The sequence below is a fragment of the Nuphar pumila genome, chromosome 4 (genome assembly GCF_984573655.1).
Source record: "Nuphar pumila chromosome 4, dmNupPumi1.hap1.1, whole genome shotgun sequence".
NCBI lineage: Eukaryota > Viridiplantae > Streptophyta > Magnoliopsida > Nymphaeales > Nymphaeaceae > Nuphar > Nuphar pumila.
This window is the reverse complement of record NC_143252.1, coordinates 110823057-110837048: the sequence shown is the minus strand read 5'-3', so window position 1 is coordinate 110837048 and position 13992 is coordinate 110823057. Positions and strand designations below refer to the sequence as shown.

At 37.4% G+C, this 13992-nt stretch overlaps 1 protein-coding gene and 2 non-coding genes across 3 annotated transcripts; 1 reads left to right on the top strand and 2 right to left on the bottom strand.

The window, feature by feature from the left end:
* The first annotated feature begins 3333 nt into the window (after positions 1-3333).
* Positions 3334-6588, top strand: LOC149840562 (plastoglobule-localized metallopeptidase 48, chloroplastic-like). The gene is made up of 6 exons (XM_090005093.1): positions 3334-3392; positions 4037-4121; positions 4216-4312; positions 4400-4509; positions 5879-6003; positions 6453-6588. The coding sequence occupies exons 1-6, from the start codon at positions 3334-3336 to the stop codon at positions 6586-6588; spliced, it is 612 nt and encodes a 203-aa protein (XP_089861219.1).
* Positions 6589-7542: 954 nt separating this feature from the next.
* Positions 7543-7703, bottom strand: LOC149840561 (U1 spliceosomal RNA). Its single transcript, XR_016431772.1, has one exon. It is a non-coding gene; the product is annotated as a U1 spliceosomal RNA (small nuclear RNA).
* A 2872-nt stretch (positions 7704-10575) lies between these two features.
* On the bottom strand, positions 10576-10735 carry LOC149840560 (U1 spliceosomal RNA). Its single transcript, XR_016431776.1, has one exon. It is a non-coding gene; the product is annotated as a U1 spliceosomal RNA (small nuclear RNA).
* Between the last annotated feature and the right edge of the window lie 3257 nt (positions 10736-13992).

The window sequence follows — 13992 nt, the reverse complement described above, 5'->3', positions numbered from 1 at the left end:
GTACTCTAGTTAGAATCTTAGATTAACCCTACCTTATCCCATCCGACCCTTGTCCACCATAGAAAGCCCTAGCTTAGTCAAACCTTAGTTAAACCTATCTACCTTAGCTAACCCTAGTGAATCCGAACTAACCTTAGTTAATAGTTAGTCCTAAGTAGATTAACCTTAGATAGTAGTCACTAACCCTAACCGACCCTACTAACCCTAGTTAGACTAACTTTAGGTATCTAACCATAATTAATTGTTTACCCTTAGTCGACCTTAGCTAACCTTAGGTACTAACCGTAATTAGTTTAACTAAACCCTATGTAACCCTAATTTCCCTTAGTTAGCCCTAACTAACTATAGTTAGTCGACTAACCCTAGTTATTAGGTTAACAATAGTTAGTGTCTAATCGTAGTTAATTAATTAACCCTAGATAGTTAGTTAATATCATTAGTGTTTAATTTAGTTAATGAGTAATCTTAGCTAGTTAGCCTAACCGTAGGTTAGTAGTTGTTTTAGTTGGTTAGAATTAATATTAGAATAGATAGTTAAGTTAGTTAGTGATATTAGATATTATGCATTAGGTTTAATTAGAGTTTATATTTATTTAGGTATCTTATTTAGAGTATTAGTGAGTTTAGGTTAGGTTATTTCTTAGATTTTATAACTTAGTTTAATTGTTATTGTTTGCTGTAGTTTAACAGTAGGTTAGGTTCAGTTAGGACTGTTTTTGTACGTGGTTCAATGTCCAAATGTCAATTGTGGATTCAAAGGGATGAATAGTGCACTGAACTAAAACCCTAATTTTTACCCGATCGTGCACTAGCTAGTTCATGTGGAGTTTTCGTGAGTTTTCTGGATATTATTTTTCTATTCTTTACATTGGTGTGTTAACTGTCTTCAGACCAAATTTCAGCATGATCCGAGTTGGTTTGGTCTGGTTTTTAAGCATATTACAAAAACAGCTTTTTCGGATATTGAAATTTCGGGTCCTGCGATTTCCCAAATTATCCTGATTTTGAAACGCTTCGTTCTGGAGATCCAGAACGTATTTTTCACTTCTGTAAAATGCGTCAGCTTCTTGAATCTGTATTTTACAGAATAAGAGTGATTATTTTAAATTTGTAATTCGTTTGACACCTCAAACAGTCGTTTTGCGAAAAGCTATCAGAATCCATTTTTGCCTTCTTTAGGGATAAAACAGTCTTTTACTTATTTGTTTGATTTCGTGTGATTTTACTGTTTTCTAACATTTTAGTTAGTATATTAACAGTATTTAGAGTAATTAGAGTTACTTAGCTTAGTTAGTTCACTTAGTTAGTATAACTTTCGTTTTATATATTTAAATTAACTGTAATTTAATTTAGAAATAGTTTAGAAATAGTGTAGATGTAATCTAGATGAATTCTTGATTTAGTTACTGACTTTTTGTTTTTATTATGTAGATTGTTAAGTTAGAACAGGTTAACAGATGCAATTCAATTATGATGTGCGACTGCACTTGATGTGAAAAGACAGAAATGCCCCTGGAGACCTGCTGAAGACTTAGCCACCTATTGTAGTTTATTTTCATAATTAGAATGTTATTCAATGTAACTTGTACTCATTGACATAGATTGTAACCTTTTTATGTTAATAAAATGTTATTTTAGAATTAATTCAGAAATATCCCATTCCCTGTGGATTCGACCCATACTCGCCACTTATGTGGAAAGTCGGTTTTTATATTTTTGGTTGACGATTTTCCTTTGTTCTTATTGAAAAATATTGTTTAAAAATATCAACTCCAAAAGTGCAACCAGTAGGCATGCTCCAGTATCTCACATTCACTAGGCCAGACATTGTTTATGTTGTCAATCAGGTGTCACAGTTTATGCATGAGCCACAGACAAGCCATATGAATGTTGTCAAGAGAATTCTTCAATATTTGAAGGGAACCGTTGAAGGTGGACTTTTGTATACTTGTACTTGGTTTGACACGCATGCACTTGATGTCTTTGTTTATACAGATGTTGACTGGGCAGGGGATTCGGATGAACGATGGTCTACTTCAGGATATTGTGTTTTTATAGGAGAAAATACTGTTGCATGGAGTAGTAGAAAACAAAAGGCAATAGCTCGATCTAGTAGAAAGGCAGAATATAGGTTCATGGCTACGGCTATTGCTGAAGTAACTTGGATTCGTCATCTTTTGATGGAGTTGGGAGAATCAATTTCATGTTCTTCATTACTATGTGATAATCAAGGTGCTTTTCAAATTGCCTTTAATCCTATACATCACAGTCGAACCAAACATATTGAAATTGACAAACATTTTATCAGATGGAAGGTTGAGGACAAATAGATTATACCAGAGTATGTGCCCTCCGAAAGACAAGTTGCTGACTTGTTTACTAAAGGGCTCAGTCAACACAGATTTTGGTTCTTGAAGGGCAAGTTGCCCATGGTTCAAAACCATGTACAACTTGAGGGGGGCTGTTAATAATGCATGTTGTGTCTGTATATTTGTTTATGTATGGATCAGATTACATAATCTGATCTTATATCAGATCTGGAGCGGGTCTTATGTATCCTAAATTGTATTATGGGGCACACTACAAGAAAAATGTTAATTAGCGACAGAAATTTGCGACGGATTTTTTCCGTCGCAAATTAGCGACAGATTAGCTAGAGAAAACTTTCTTCATGAATCTGTCGCTAAGTAGCGACGGATTAGCGATGAAAGTTGTTTCATAGCTAATCTGTCGCTAATTAGTGACGGATTAACGACAATAAATTTTTCGTGGCTAATTCTCAATACAAGAAAAACATTTTAGAGCGGGATTTAGCGAGGGAATTTTTCCGTCTCTAATCTATCGCTAATTAGCGACAAAAAAAATCCCTCGCTAAATCCCTCGCTAATTTTCAATTTAAACCGAGCGCAGAATTTTCCCTCTCTCCCCGTTCAAAATTTAAATCGATCGCGCTCGATTTAAACCGAGCGGCGTCGGAGAGCGCGTTGGAGAGCATGTACATGAGAGTGGTGGACGCCGACACCGGAGGACGGTCGACGATCGCTGGAGGACGTCGGTGCCGATTCACGGAGGACGACGACGCTGGTTCACGGAGGACGGCGACGCCGGAGGACGGTCGGCAATCGCTGGAGGACGTTGGCGCCGGTTCACAGAGGACGACGACGTCGGTTCACGGAGGACGGCGACGCCGGAGGACGGTCGGCGATCGCTGGAGGACGTCGGTGTCGGTTCACAGAGGACGACGATGTCGGTTCATGGAGGACGGCGACGCTGGTTCACGAAGGATGACGGCGACGCCGGTTCACGGAACATGACGGCGCCGGTTCATGGAGGATGGCGACGCCGGAGAGCACTGGTTCACGGAGGCCTGTTCACGGAGGACGACAACGCCGGTTCACGGAGGACGACGATGCCGGAGAGCACCGGTTCACGGAGGACGATACAAGTCCGGCGATGAGGCAGAGCGAACGTTCTGTGCATGCAATGCCTGTCGGGTGCGGTATAAGTCCGGCTTATTGCTGCCGGAATACCGCCCGACAGGGATCAATTTTTTTTTTATTTTTTTTTTAAATTTAGCGACGGATAATGTTCGTCGCTAATCTGTCGCAAATTAGCGACGGAATTAACGACAGATAAGTTTTTTCGCTGATTAGCGAGCAAAAATTCGCGATGGCCTCTATCCATCGCTAAGCCGTCGCTAAACAGTTTAGCGATGGCTTAGCGACGGATTAGCGATGGATATAGGCCGTCGCTAATCCACGATTTTCTTGTAGTGGCAGCTGGGGTATGTTTGTATGTGCTTTACTTATTAAGGGCATTATTATCCAATGTGTAACTCTATTTATATGTTATGAATAGACTGCCATAGACCTAATAGTGTAAGGTCTGAGATTGCCGCAGACTCTTCCCCTCTTTCTCTTGTTTCTGATACTCTACCATCTTTACACCTATCTCGTTCAGGAAACCTACAGTTGATAATACTAGGCATGTGTGTGCTGTGGTTTAGTTGTTTTTCTCTGTTCTGATATGGCTAAAGGAGGGATATGTGTTTGTGTTGTGGATTAGTTGTTTTCCTCTGTTATGCTTGTTTCTTCTTAAGAGAAGCTAAAGGAAACAAATGTGTATGTGCTGTGGATTAAATGTTTTTATCTCTTGTGCTTGTGTTCTTAAGAGAAAAGAAAGTGGTTACATCTTTTACCTTCACATGCATGCCAGGCTGTCATGGCTCGTGGGCTAGGCCATTTGAAATGTGATCATGGTGTGTGGCTTGCCTTTGCCAACATTCTGGCGTTGGGTGCATATAATCTTCCTGGTAAGATAGTGATCTGGTAGAGGCCTATACATTATATGCTTGGTTGGGAGCATGAAATTCACTCTATAAGTTGCTCCTTTTGTTCAGGGTTGGGTGGGTTTATTGCACAAAATTTGGAAGAGCAACTGTTCAGGTGGCTCCGTGCAGCAGAGTTGACTTGCGATAGAGCCGCACCGCTTGTTTCTCAAGATCCCAAGGTACAGATTCCTGAATGCATCAGCTTCTTAGATAAAGGATGGTCAAATATATCTCATCTTTTTGTAGTACAGGTTATCTATAAAAAAAATGTATGACGTATACTACATTGTATCATATATCTGTGTGTCAACACCGAGAAGCACCCAGCATCAGCACCTAGAAGTACCAGCATCAACATAGGTGTGCTGGGCATTTTGAAGTCCAGTGTGACTATGATCCTTCCTATGTACATGCATATGTAAAGTATGATGGACTGCTTACACTAACATATCCTGGCAACTGGAAATAGGTGGATTTGGCACTATCTCAAAGGGCCTCATTTGCTTTACCAAACAGAACCCATCTTGTTCAGCACCATTTCAGTTTTAGATTGGCTGGACATACCAAAAATGCTAGTGTATCATGGGCGTATATGCTTGAGTACAAACAAACACAGACATGCACCTGCACACACACATGCACACCACTCATCCAGTATCTCTCTTGGCAATATCTTAGTGAGACAATTTGTTGAGTTTTTTTTTATGTAAACCTGAGAAATTTCTTAAAATACTCCATAGAAAATAAAAATGTTTGGAAAAATAAAGAAATTATTCTTTTATTAGTGCTTTTTGAAATAGAATGAGAAGAACTAAAGCTTCCAATAACATTGAAAAAATTGTGATCATATTAACAGTTTTGTTTTAATTGCATAAATTATTTTTTGATAATGTTCTCATATTACCATGATATTTTCGCAACAATATCAGAAAAGTTCTTGGGAAATCCAGTTTGTCCAATATATTGTAAAATTATGAAGTTTTATGTGATTATGGAGGTTTTTCACAATGATCTTCAATGGAAAAATCTAGTACCTTGTCTAATTTAGATAGCTATAGTTTTCTTTCCCTTTGTGCTAGAAAGTTTTCGGACTCAACTTCCATTTCTTCTAAATCATAAAGCTATTTTTTCCAATATATTGTAAAAATATGATGATTCTGTGACTATAGTTGATGCTTCGTAATGATCTTGAATGGACTAATCTGCGTACATTTGCCTAGGGATACTCTTTATGTTGTGTAACTATAGTTTTGTTTCCATCTGTGGTGAAAGTTTTCAGACTCAAACTTTCCTTATTTCTGCATCACACTATAGTCTGTTACCTAGCAGTATACAAGTACTGCTGTGAGCAAGAAGTGTTTCTAAGTGTTTTTTTTTTGGGAAGCTTGTGCTATTTTGATATTTGGGTACTTGCAAAGAAGAGTTCTTTTCTTTCTTAGCTTTATGCCTTACCAGTTTCCTTTTTTCTTTTCACTTATTTGTGCCCTCCTCAGCCTCTAAACTTTATTTACTAAGTTTTGGACTTGTTTTGTTCTTGTGAATCAAGAGGTGGTCATTTCAGTACTGATGAAACTAGCTGGAGGCTGTCCATCCTTGGCTGATCAACTGAATGTGGATGCCTTTCTTGAGCAGGCCGGCTCATATGATAAGGCCTCTTCAAGCCCAGTGGGGTGGTATATAAGGCGAAATTTTGTGTCAAATGTCAGCTATTTTGATGTCTTTTTCAATTTTGCTCTTCCTTTTGTTTTACATTAAGATGAATGCTTGTTATTCTTACGTTTTTTAATGCCTAGAAATGTATATAATATACACATCTTCATCTGTTCACTGTGTAAGGCTTGCTACGCCACTTGGATACAGCCATTTTTATGAAGTTTTCAATATGAACGGGAGCCAAAATGGAGTATCAGTGTGACATAGAAGGCTTGTATATGTGAATTTCAAAGTGCATGAAAATTACATGATCATGCTAGCTTCAGTGATTCATATAGCTTACTGGTTGCGGTAAAATCTGGTTAAGGTGATTGCATTTGATGCAATTTGGTAGACTGACCCATAGTCAACCATCATATTGAAATGGAGTCGCAATTGGTTGATCGGTTCCTGTACAATCTCATTTCAGGAATGCACAGACAAGACAATTACCTCACCCATTGCCTGTTTTACGTGCTCGGGAAATTGATCAATGGTCGAGAAGTCGGGAATACAGATCTCTGCTTAAAAGTGCAACACAGACAAGCACCGTTTCTAATGCATAGTATCAAGCACGACACGATACCGTGAAACAGTAGATAAAGGTGTGCCTCTGGCTACTTACATTTGACCCCTATAAACTGTTGTTTTTTTTATCTGGCAACTTCCGACATATTTGCTTTCATTCTGATGAATTGATATGTTCTCCATTTTCCCTCATTCAGAATAGCAGCTGTAAATTATTATGATCATATTTGAGTACCATAGCGGCTCCCTTGTACCACCTATATGGGTGCCAGAGAGTTGCTTGTAGAATTGGCACATTCTGAAGGCTAAATTTCAAAACCAGAGGGTTTTTGCCTATGATTTCAATCAGACATGGGCAACGCGGTGATCTTAAAGGCAGCCTGAGCATGATCATCATGGATAATATAGTCCACTTTAGGGTGCGTGTATTTATGAGATGTGAAAACATTGTAGTCGATCAGCATTTATTATAAGGGCAGAATCTTTAAGATGTAAGAAATTTCTCAGATATTTTGGTGATATTGGTTAAGTGCTAATACAATAACAGCAGAAGCTTAAGACACTGGTCAGATGGACCCTGATTCTTTGGCTATAGTGTTGTTGGATATGTTATAGTTTTGGGGTATTCAATTAAATCTCTGTTGTTTTGTCATGGATCATACTTATTAATCTACATTGATTTTTCCCTAGTTTGGTAGGTAATGGGTTATTTTGGCACAATGGCTTCTCGAATGGCGTTATTGTGCTTTTGCATAATCTTGATAATGATAGAAAACCATTACAATTAAACCTTTTTTCAGCGGAAAATGAAAGGTCAATTCTAGGGTTGCCACAGTAAAAGATTCTCATCCATTAGTCCTTGACACTTAAAACCCTTTCAGTGGAAAAAAAAAAACGTCGGCAAAAGAACAAATGATCAGTAAAGCACAAGAAACCCAACTATTAATAATCACTAAATAAAACAAAAGAAAACATTTGGATTTAAGAAATTGGTGGGGGCCGCGAGAACGCGTTCCCCCGCTACAACAAATTATGACGTCCACTCTCCCACTTGGGGAGATGGTAGAGAGACGCTCCTCCCAAGTGCAATGGAAGCCGCCTCTCTAGGCAATCGGCCTTCATGTTCACCGATAGACCCCGTCCAGGTAAGTATGTTTCTTCAATGCAAGCCCGTGGCCTTTTATAATCCATCACCCTCTTGCACTTATCCCGCTTCTTCGATATGGGACTAATGTTTTCTTCATCTCATCTCGTATGCTGACCAAACCTTGCTACCTACTTAAGATGACGTACAAAACAATAGGGTACGTGCATGGTTAAGCTTGGCCTTGGCGACCAAAAAGTCTAGTCCGAGTAAGGGATCGACTATTGTTTGCAAGGGTGTGTAACTTGGGAGTTCAAGAACTCACCGGGTCAACCCAGTCACTTGGTTGACTCGGCTGGGATCCAATTTGGCTACCAAATCCAACTAATAGGATCTGGATTTGGATTCGGGTCCAATGTCAGGTTACATCCAACCTGCTCAATTACAAATGTCTGTCAGGCTCTATGTATTTTGCAAATAGGCTAGGCTTGTTATCAACGGGGGCTCAGATTGTTTGGTAGGAGCTGTTAGTGTTAAGATGTTGCAAGTTCAAAACCCAATGGTACCTTAACTGGTGGGGATCCGATCTGCCTAACTGCATCTTATAACTGGTGGGGATCCGATCTGCCTAACCCCAGCATATAACTGATGGGAGTCCTGCCTAACCTCAGCTTGCCTATCCATAAAAAAGAAAAAGGCGAGGCTTGTTTGGACCTCGTTTGCCCAACACACATTGGATATCAGGCCCAATGTCCATTATGAATAAAAAGCAAGAAAGGTTATATTACAAATTATTATTCAATTTCAATTTGAATTGAAATTGAATAATAATTTGTAATATATAATATAAATATTGTGTATAATATGTATAAAAATATGATTATACATGTTGAATAAAATTATACATTAATTAAATATATTAATAAAAATATCATATAATACATATTATATATAATATATTGATAAAATATAAATAGTATATACATATATTTATATATTTTATATAAAATATAAAGTTATCGTGACCCGGCCTAGTGACGAGTCACTCAAGGATGAGCCGAGTGACGAGTAGCTGGGTTTTAAAACCATGACTGGGTCAGGTATACTCGACACAATCAAGTTGACCCGACTTGACTGTGATAGACCTATGAGTTTGAGTTGGGTTTAAAACCTAGATCCGAATTGTGAAGGGGTTTTGGTTTTGAGGGCTGCACAAAAAATGAATTCTTATGGGTTTGTCTTGATTTGAACCGTTTGTGGTTTCTGTTGGGAGACGTGCTCGGTTTTCTTGCTTCTTATGGTTACCTCGGTGCAATATACGTTATCCAGCACCTGACCCCTTTGTGCTCCTACTAATGATTCTATCTAGATACAGTGTTGGATTTGGTTTGGATCTTGGCATTACTGAATTTGACCTAATTGGATTCAGATTCATATTCATATTCAAGGTCAGATTGAAAAGCGGAATGGTCAACCCAAATCTGATTACTAATCGGATACAAGTAATTGGGTAAGGTTATCCACCTGATTCAAATGGAATGTGTATGACGAATCTGAATCGAATTATCAATTGGATTCTATTTGCTTCACGGAATTTGAAAATTTGGATTGTATGGATATCCGACCAATTGAATATCTGTTTACATCACTAGATATGAAACATATTTTAGGGTGTGTCTGTCTCAGATTTCATATATATGCAGTCAAGTTATCGACCTGTACCTAGGGATGTAAACGGGTCAGATCTAGGCATTACCGAGTCCAACACAATTAGTTCGTACATAATCGGATTCAGAGTCCGATGGAATAAAATAAAACTGAATTTAGATCCAACTGGCTTAAAACCCGAGAATTACACTTAATATGATTCAGGTTTGAATTTGAATGCAAAACCCAATACCAAACCTGAATTCAATTATTAATCAGATCAGAATTAATTTGGCTACCAAATCCAACTAATAGGATCTGGATTTGGATTCGGGTCCAATGTCAGGTTACATCCAACCTGCTCAATTACAAATGTCTGTCAGGCTCTATGTATTTTGCAAATAGCCTAGGCTTGTTATCAACGGGGGCTCAGATTGTTTGGTAGGAGCTGTTAGTGTTGAGATGTTGCAAGTTCTAAACCCAATGGTACCTTAACTAGTGGGGATCCAATCTGCCTAACCGCATCTTATAACTGGTGGGGATCCGATCTGCCTAACCCCAGCATATAACTGATGGGAGTCCTGCCTAACCTCAGCTTGCCTATCCATAAAAAAGAAAAAGGCTATGCTTGTTTGGACCTCGTTTGCCCAACACACATTGGATATCAGGCCCAATGTCCATTATGAATAAAAAGCAAGAAAGGTTATATTACAAATTATTATTCAATTGAAATTGAAATTGAAATTGAATAATAATTTGTAATATATATAATCACTATACACACTAACCAAAAAAGCAGAAACAAAGTTTGTTTTAAATAGATGTAGCTATAAGTAGGATCAACTTTGAAGGATGCCAATTAAATACATAGTAATACCGCATCTTAGTATTTCAAGATCTATTTGAATTTGAGAAGACCTTGTCAATAGGTAATGTTGCTCCAATACCTAACCAATGGGCTATTATTGTAGCTACTGGGCGACGGAATGGATTTTAGAATTTATTAACGAAAGAGATAAGTGAGTGGGTACAGTCCATCATCATCTATACGATTCGAAACGTCTATACATAATGTAATGTGTTGGGTTGGAAATGTCACAAAAATATGGATTCCGTACTACAAAATATCATGATATAAAAAATATTAATAATAAACTTGTTAATAATATGAAAATAAATGAATTAAGTGAAATTTTACGCATGAATTTTTTTTGAGTGAAATAAGATTGATCAAAGTTTGACTTAGATTCTTAATGTAAAATCTAAAATCAAGAAAAAAATTGACTAAGAATTGATGGGGGCCGCGCGAACGCGTTCCCCCGCTACCACAAATTATGACGTCCACTCTCCCACATGGGAAGATGGTAGAAAGACGCTCCTCCCAAGTGCAATGGAAGCCGCCTCCGTAGGCAATCGGCCTTTTTGTTCGCCGATAGACCGGTCCAGGTAAGTATGTTTATTTACCGCAGCCCCGTGGCCTTTTATAGCCAAGCATCCTCTTGCACTTCTCCTGCTTCTTCGATATGGGACTAATGTTTTCTTCCATTTTTATATTCCCACGCCCCCTTGTCTTGCCCCCATTCGGTCCATCGTACCGTATAAAATGGCCAGGCATAACTTGTCTTTTATGTCTCTTTTACAAGCAAACTTTCTGTTACCCATTTCATGACTGCGGTGGGTTAAAGATAATAGATTTATTCACTTATTTTTCAACAAAAAAAACTTGTTTCAAACATAACGTTGTATGCCATTGGTTCAATATTTGCAACTCAAATTGCTGGATTTGCCAGAGGTAGTTCTCGATTTGGTTGTCCCTACTTATCTAGATAAGTGAGATAAGCTGGGAACTTGGCATTGCCGTTTACAATTCAAATTTCTAGCTTATCCAACATTTCAAGATAAACTGATGCATCCAAACACCCAAGCAGGGAAATTGGCATTGTCATTAAGGATCCAGTCACAAGAGCTCAATGTTTTTTTTAAAATAATGATAGGGATCCTCCCAAAGGGAAACCTCCAAAATAAAGTTCTCGCAAGAGTTGTTATTCAAGAATTGATCAAAATACAAGAATGACCCTTATTTATAACCTTGGGTTAGGCTTCCCATACAAGCAACCCATCTTAGAGTGGATCCAAGATTCAAATACAAGGAAGCAAGACCCAAACCCTAAAATACAAAGGATCACATAAAAAAGCCAAACACAAAATACAACATAATATCCTAAATAGATCTTACATGAGACATGGACCCTAAAATAAAGATCCAATCCAATGCAACATGGTGAAGGGTGTGTATCCAACAATCCACCCTCCTAAGAATTTGCCTTATCCTCAAGGAAAAGTTGGGCATCTAACTCTTCATACAAGATCCATATCTACTAGACTAGTATGCTAAGCGCACTCTCCCTCTTTAAACATGTCATGTCTCAAAGGCAAAAATCCATGAAAAGCATGAGAAAATACATGTCTTCACATTGGGCTTATAGCCATACTTATCTTTAATTGCTTCATGACAACATAGAGGTTGTTTGAGTCACAATTAAAACTCTCAATAAGAAGAAATATGGAAGCATGTTTAGTCGGTATGTTTATTTGTTTGCCTTGTACTCCCTCAAGTGGAGATCCTTTTTTAAGATGGATTTCTACTTTCGTCTCTTCTTTTCCCTCCTTATTTTCTTTCTTACTATGGGCATGTGCATGTTTCTGCATTTGTGATTCGAATGTCACATTATATCACATAATTCTCGGCCTGTATCGGCATTAAATTGATACTCTTCACCCCTGATTGGGCTACTTTTTAATAAATGTACACAATACCTAAAATTATTTTTTGATATTATTTTAATAGCTTTAACACGTTCTGATTGACACATAATATGTTTTAATTATTTTTTAGCCGATTAAGAACGATTCACTTGAGTATCAGTATAGGCCAATTCACCTGAATCGTTGGCCAAACAATATAGAGCCGATACCGATACTGACAATATTGGTGATGACAAAACTTTTTTTCCTTACATTGGTTAGCCTTTAGCAAATGATTTTTACTAAAATGATCATTATTTGGTTTTTTAGCAAATCATTCAAAACCAAAAACATATTAACGATTTATATAATATTTAATTTTTATTAATATGACCAACATACATGATTTAGCAAATAGTTGACATAGTTGGCCAATTTTCCTCCCAATTAGTCTTGATTTTGTGAGGACGAGGTGGTTCGCACAAGCTAACTTTTAGTTTATCCATAGCCTTTCTTCACTAACTCCATTTTCAATTTCTTAGAAAAACTCTTTTTTTGTTTATTTATTTATAGACCTCATGTTTTTTTATCTTTTTCTAAATTCGGGGTATTTTAGTAAAATTTTATACATTGACATGCATGCAAAAAATACAAACTAATTTTTATTTGATTTGTTGTTAGTTATTGTTTTAACATACATAGCGAAATAGTCATGGTATTTGTTGGGGTGGATATGTTTTTATTTTTGTTACTTTATTTGGGTGAGATCAAATAATAATCTTTTAATAAAAAAATTGGCTTTTTGGTAAACATTAGTGCAAAAAAACGATGAACACAATTATAAGGCTCATATATGGTTTCAATAAGTGTTGTCAGTATCTGTGCATATCAGCCGATAGGTATCGTATCGACAGAAAATTGATATGATATAGACCTGAATATGTTATTTTTTACTAAATATAAAAATACGTAAATTTATTTTTTTATAAGTATTTTAATAGTTTTAACACGTGTCATGTTCTCATTGACACATAATATTTTTTAATTATTTTTTGACCAATTCAAAATGATTCACTTGAGTATGGATACTGGCCGATTCACCACAAGGTTTGTGGCATTGGTTCTTGGTTGAAAATTTTGACTTCTATAAGAGTGGACTGATGGGCTCCAACTGTTAACAAACGATTGGTTGACTCATAGATATGGGGTTGAGAAAAAGAGCCAAAATTTAGAAGCCAATGATGAATAGGAAAAACGATAAGATAGAGCGAGAGAGAGAAAAGAGACACTTTATATACATGGTCCGGCAATAGCGCCTACGTCCACGGGCTGACAATGTATTTTTCCTTAAGTTTTTTTAACATTTTTACACGTTATATACATTACATGTGTATCTTGATGAGCCTTTCTATGAGATAAGATAATTTTCTTAATTTTTCTAACTTTCTCTTTGTTATTAGAAAAATCCCTCTCTTCAATTTTATCTGTCTGGCAAATAAGATTATCGATATCTTTGAGTGACCAAATGTGGTTATCGATATCTTTGAGAGACCAATCGGCTAGCGTTATCTCTATCATGATCAAACTGTTCACACCAAATGTGAAGAATGGGTCTGGGTCCGATAATAAATGCTTGGGTGTTTGGATGCATCCATTTATCCTGAAAATGTTGGTAGAGAGACGCTCCTCCCAAGTGCAATGGAAGTCGCTTCCCTAGGCAATCGGCCTTCTTGTTCACCAATAGACCTCATCCAGGTAAGTATGCTTTTCCAACGCAACCTTGTGGCCTTTTATATCTCGTCTGCCTCTTGCACTTCTCCCGCTTCTTCGATATGGGACTAATTTAGCATCCCTTGCCACCTCTTTGCATTAGGAGGGACTGCCCTGCCATACTCTTTGGCATGACTTAGGCTTTTATGGGTCTTTTGTTTTATGCAGCTACTTTGGTATCAACGGATTTGTATTT

Coding starts and splice junctions, on each gene's coding strand:
- LOC149840562 (XM_090005093.1), top strand. CDS start 3,334: ATGGCGACGCCGGAGAGCACTGGTTCACGGAGGCCTGTTCACGGAGGA. Junction 3,393..4,036: donor CACGGAGGACGACAACGCCG/GTTCACGGAGGA, acceptor ATATGGCTAAAG/GAGGGATATGTGTTTGTGTT. Junction 4,122..4,215: donor AAGCTAAAGGAAACAAATGT/GTATGTGCTGTG, acceptor CATGCATGCCAG/GCTGTCATGGCTCGTGGGCT.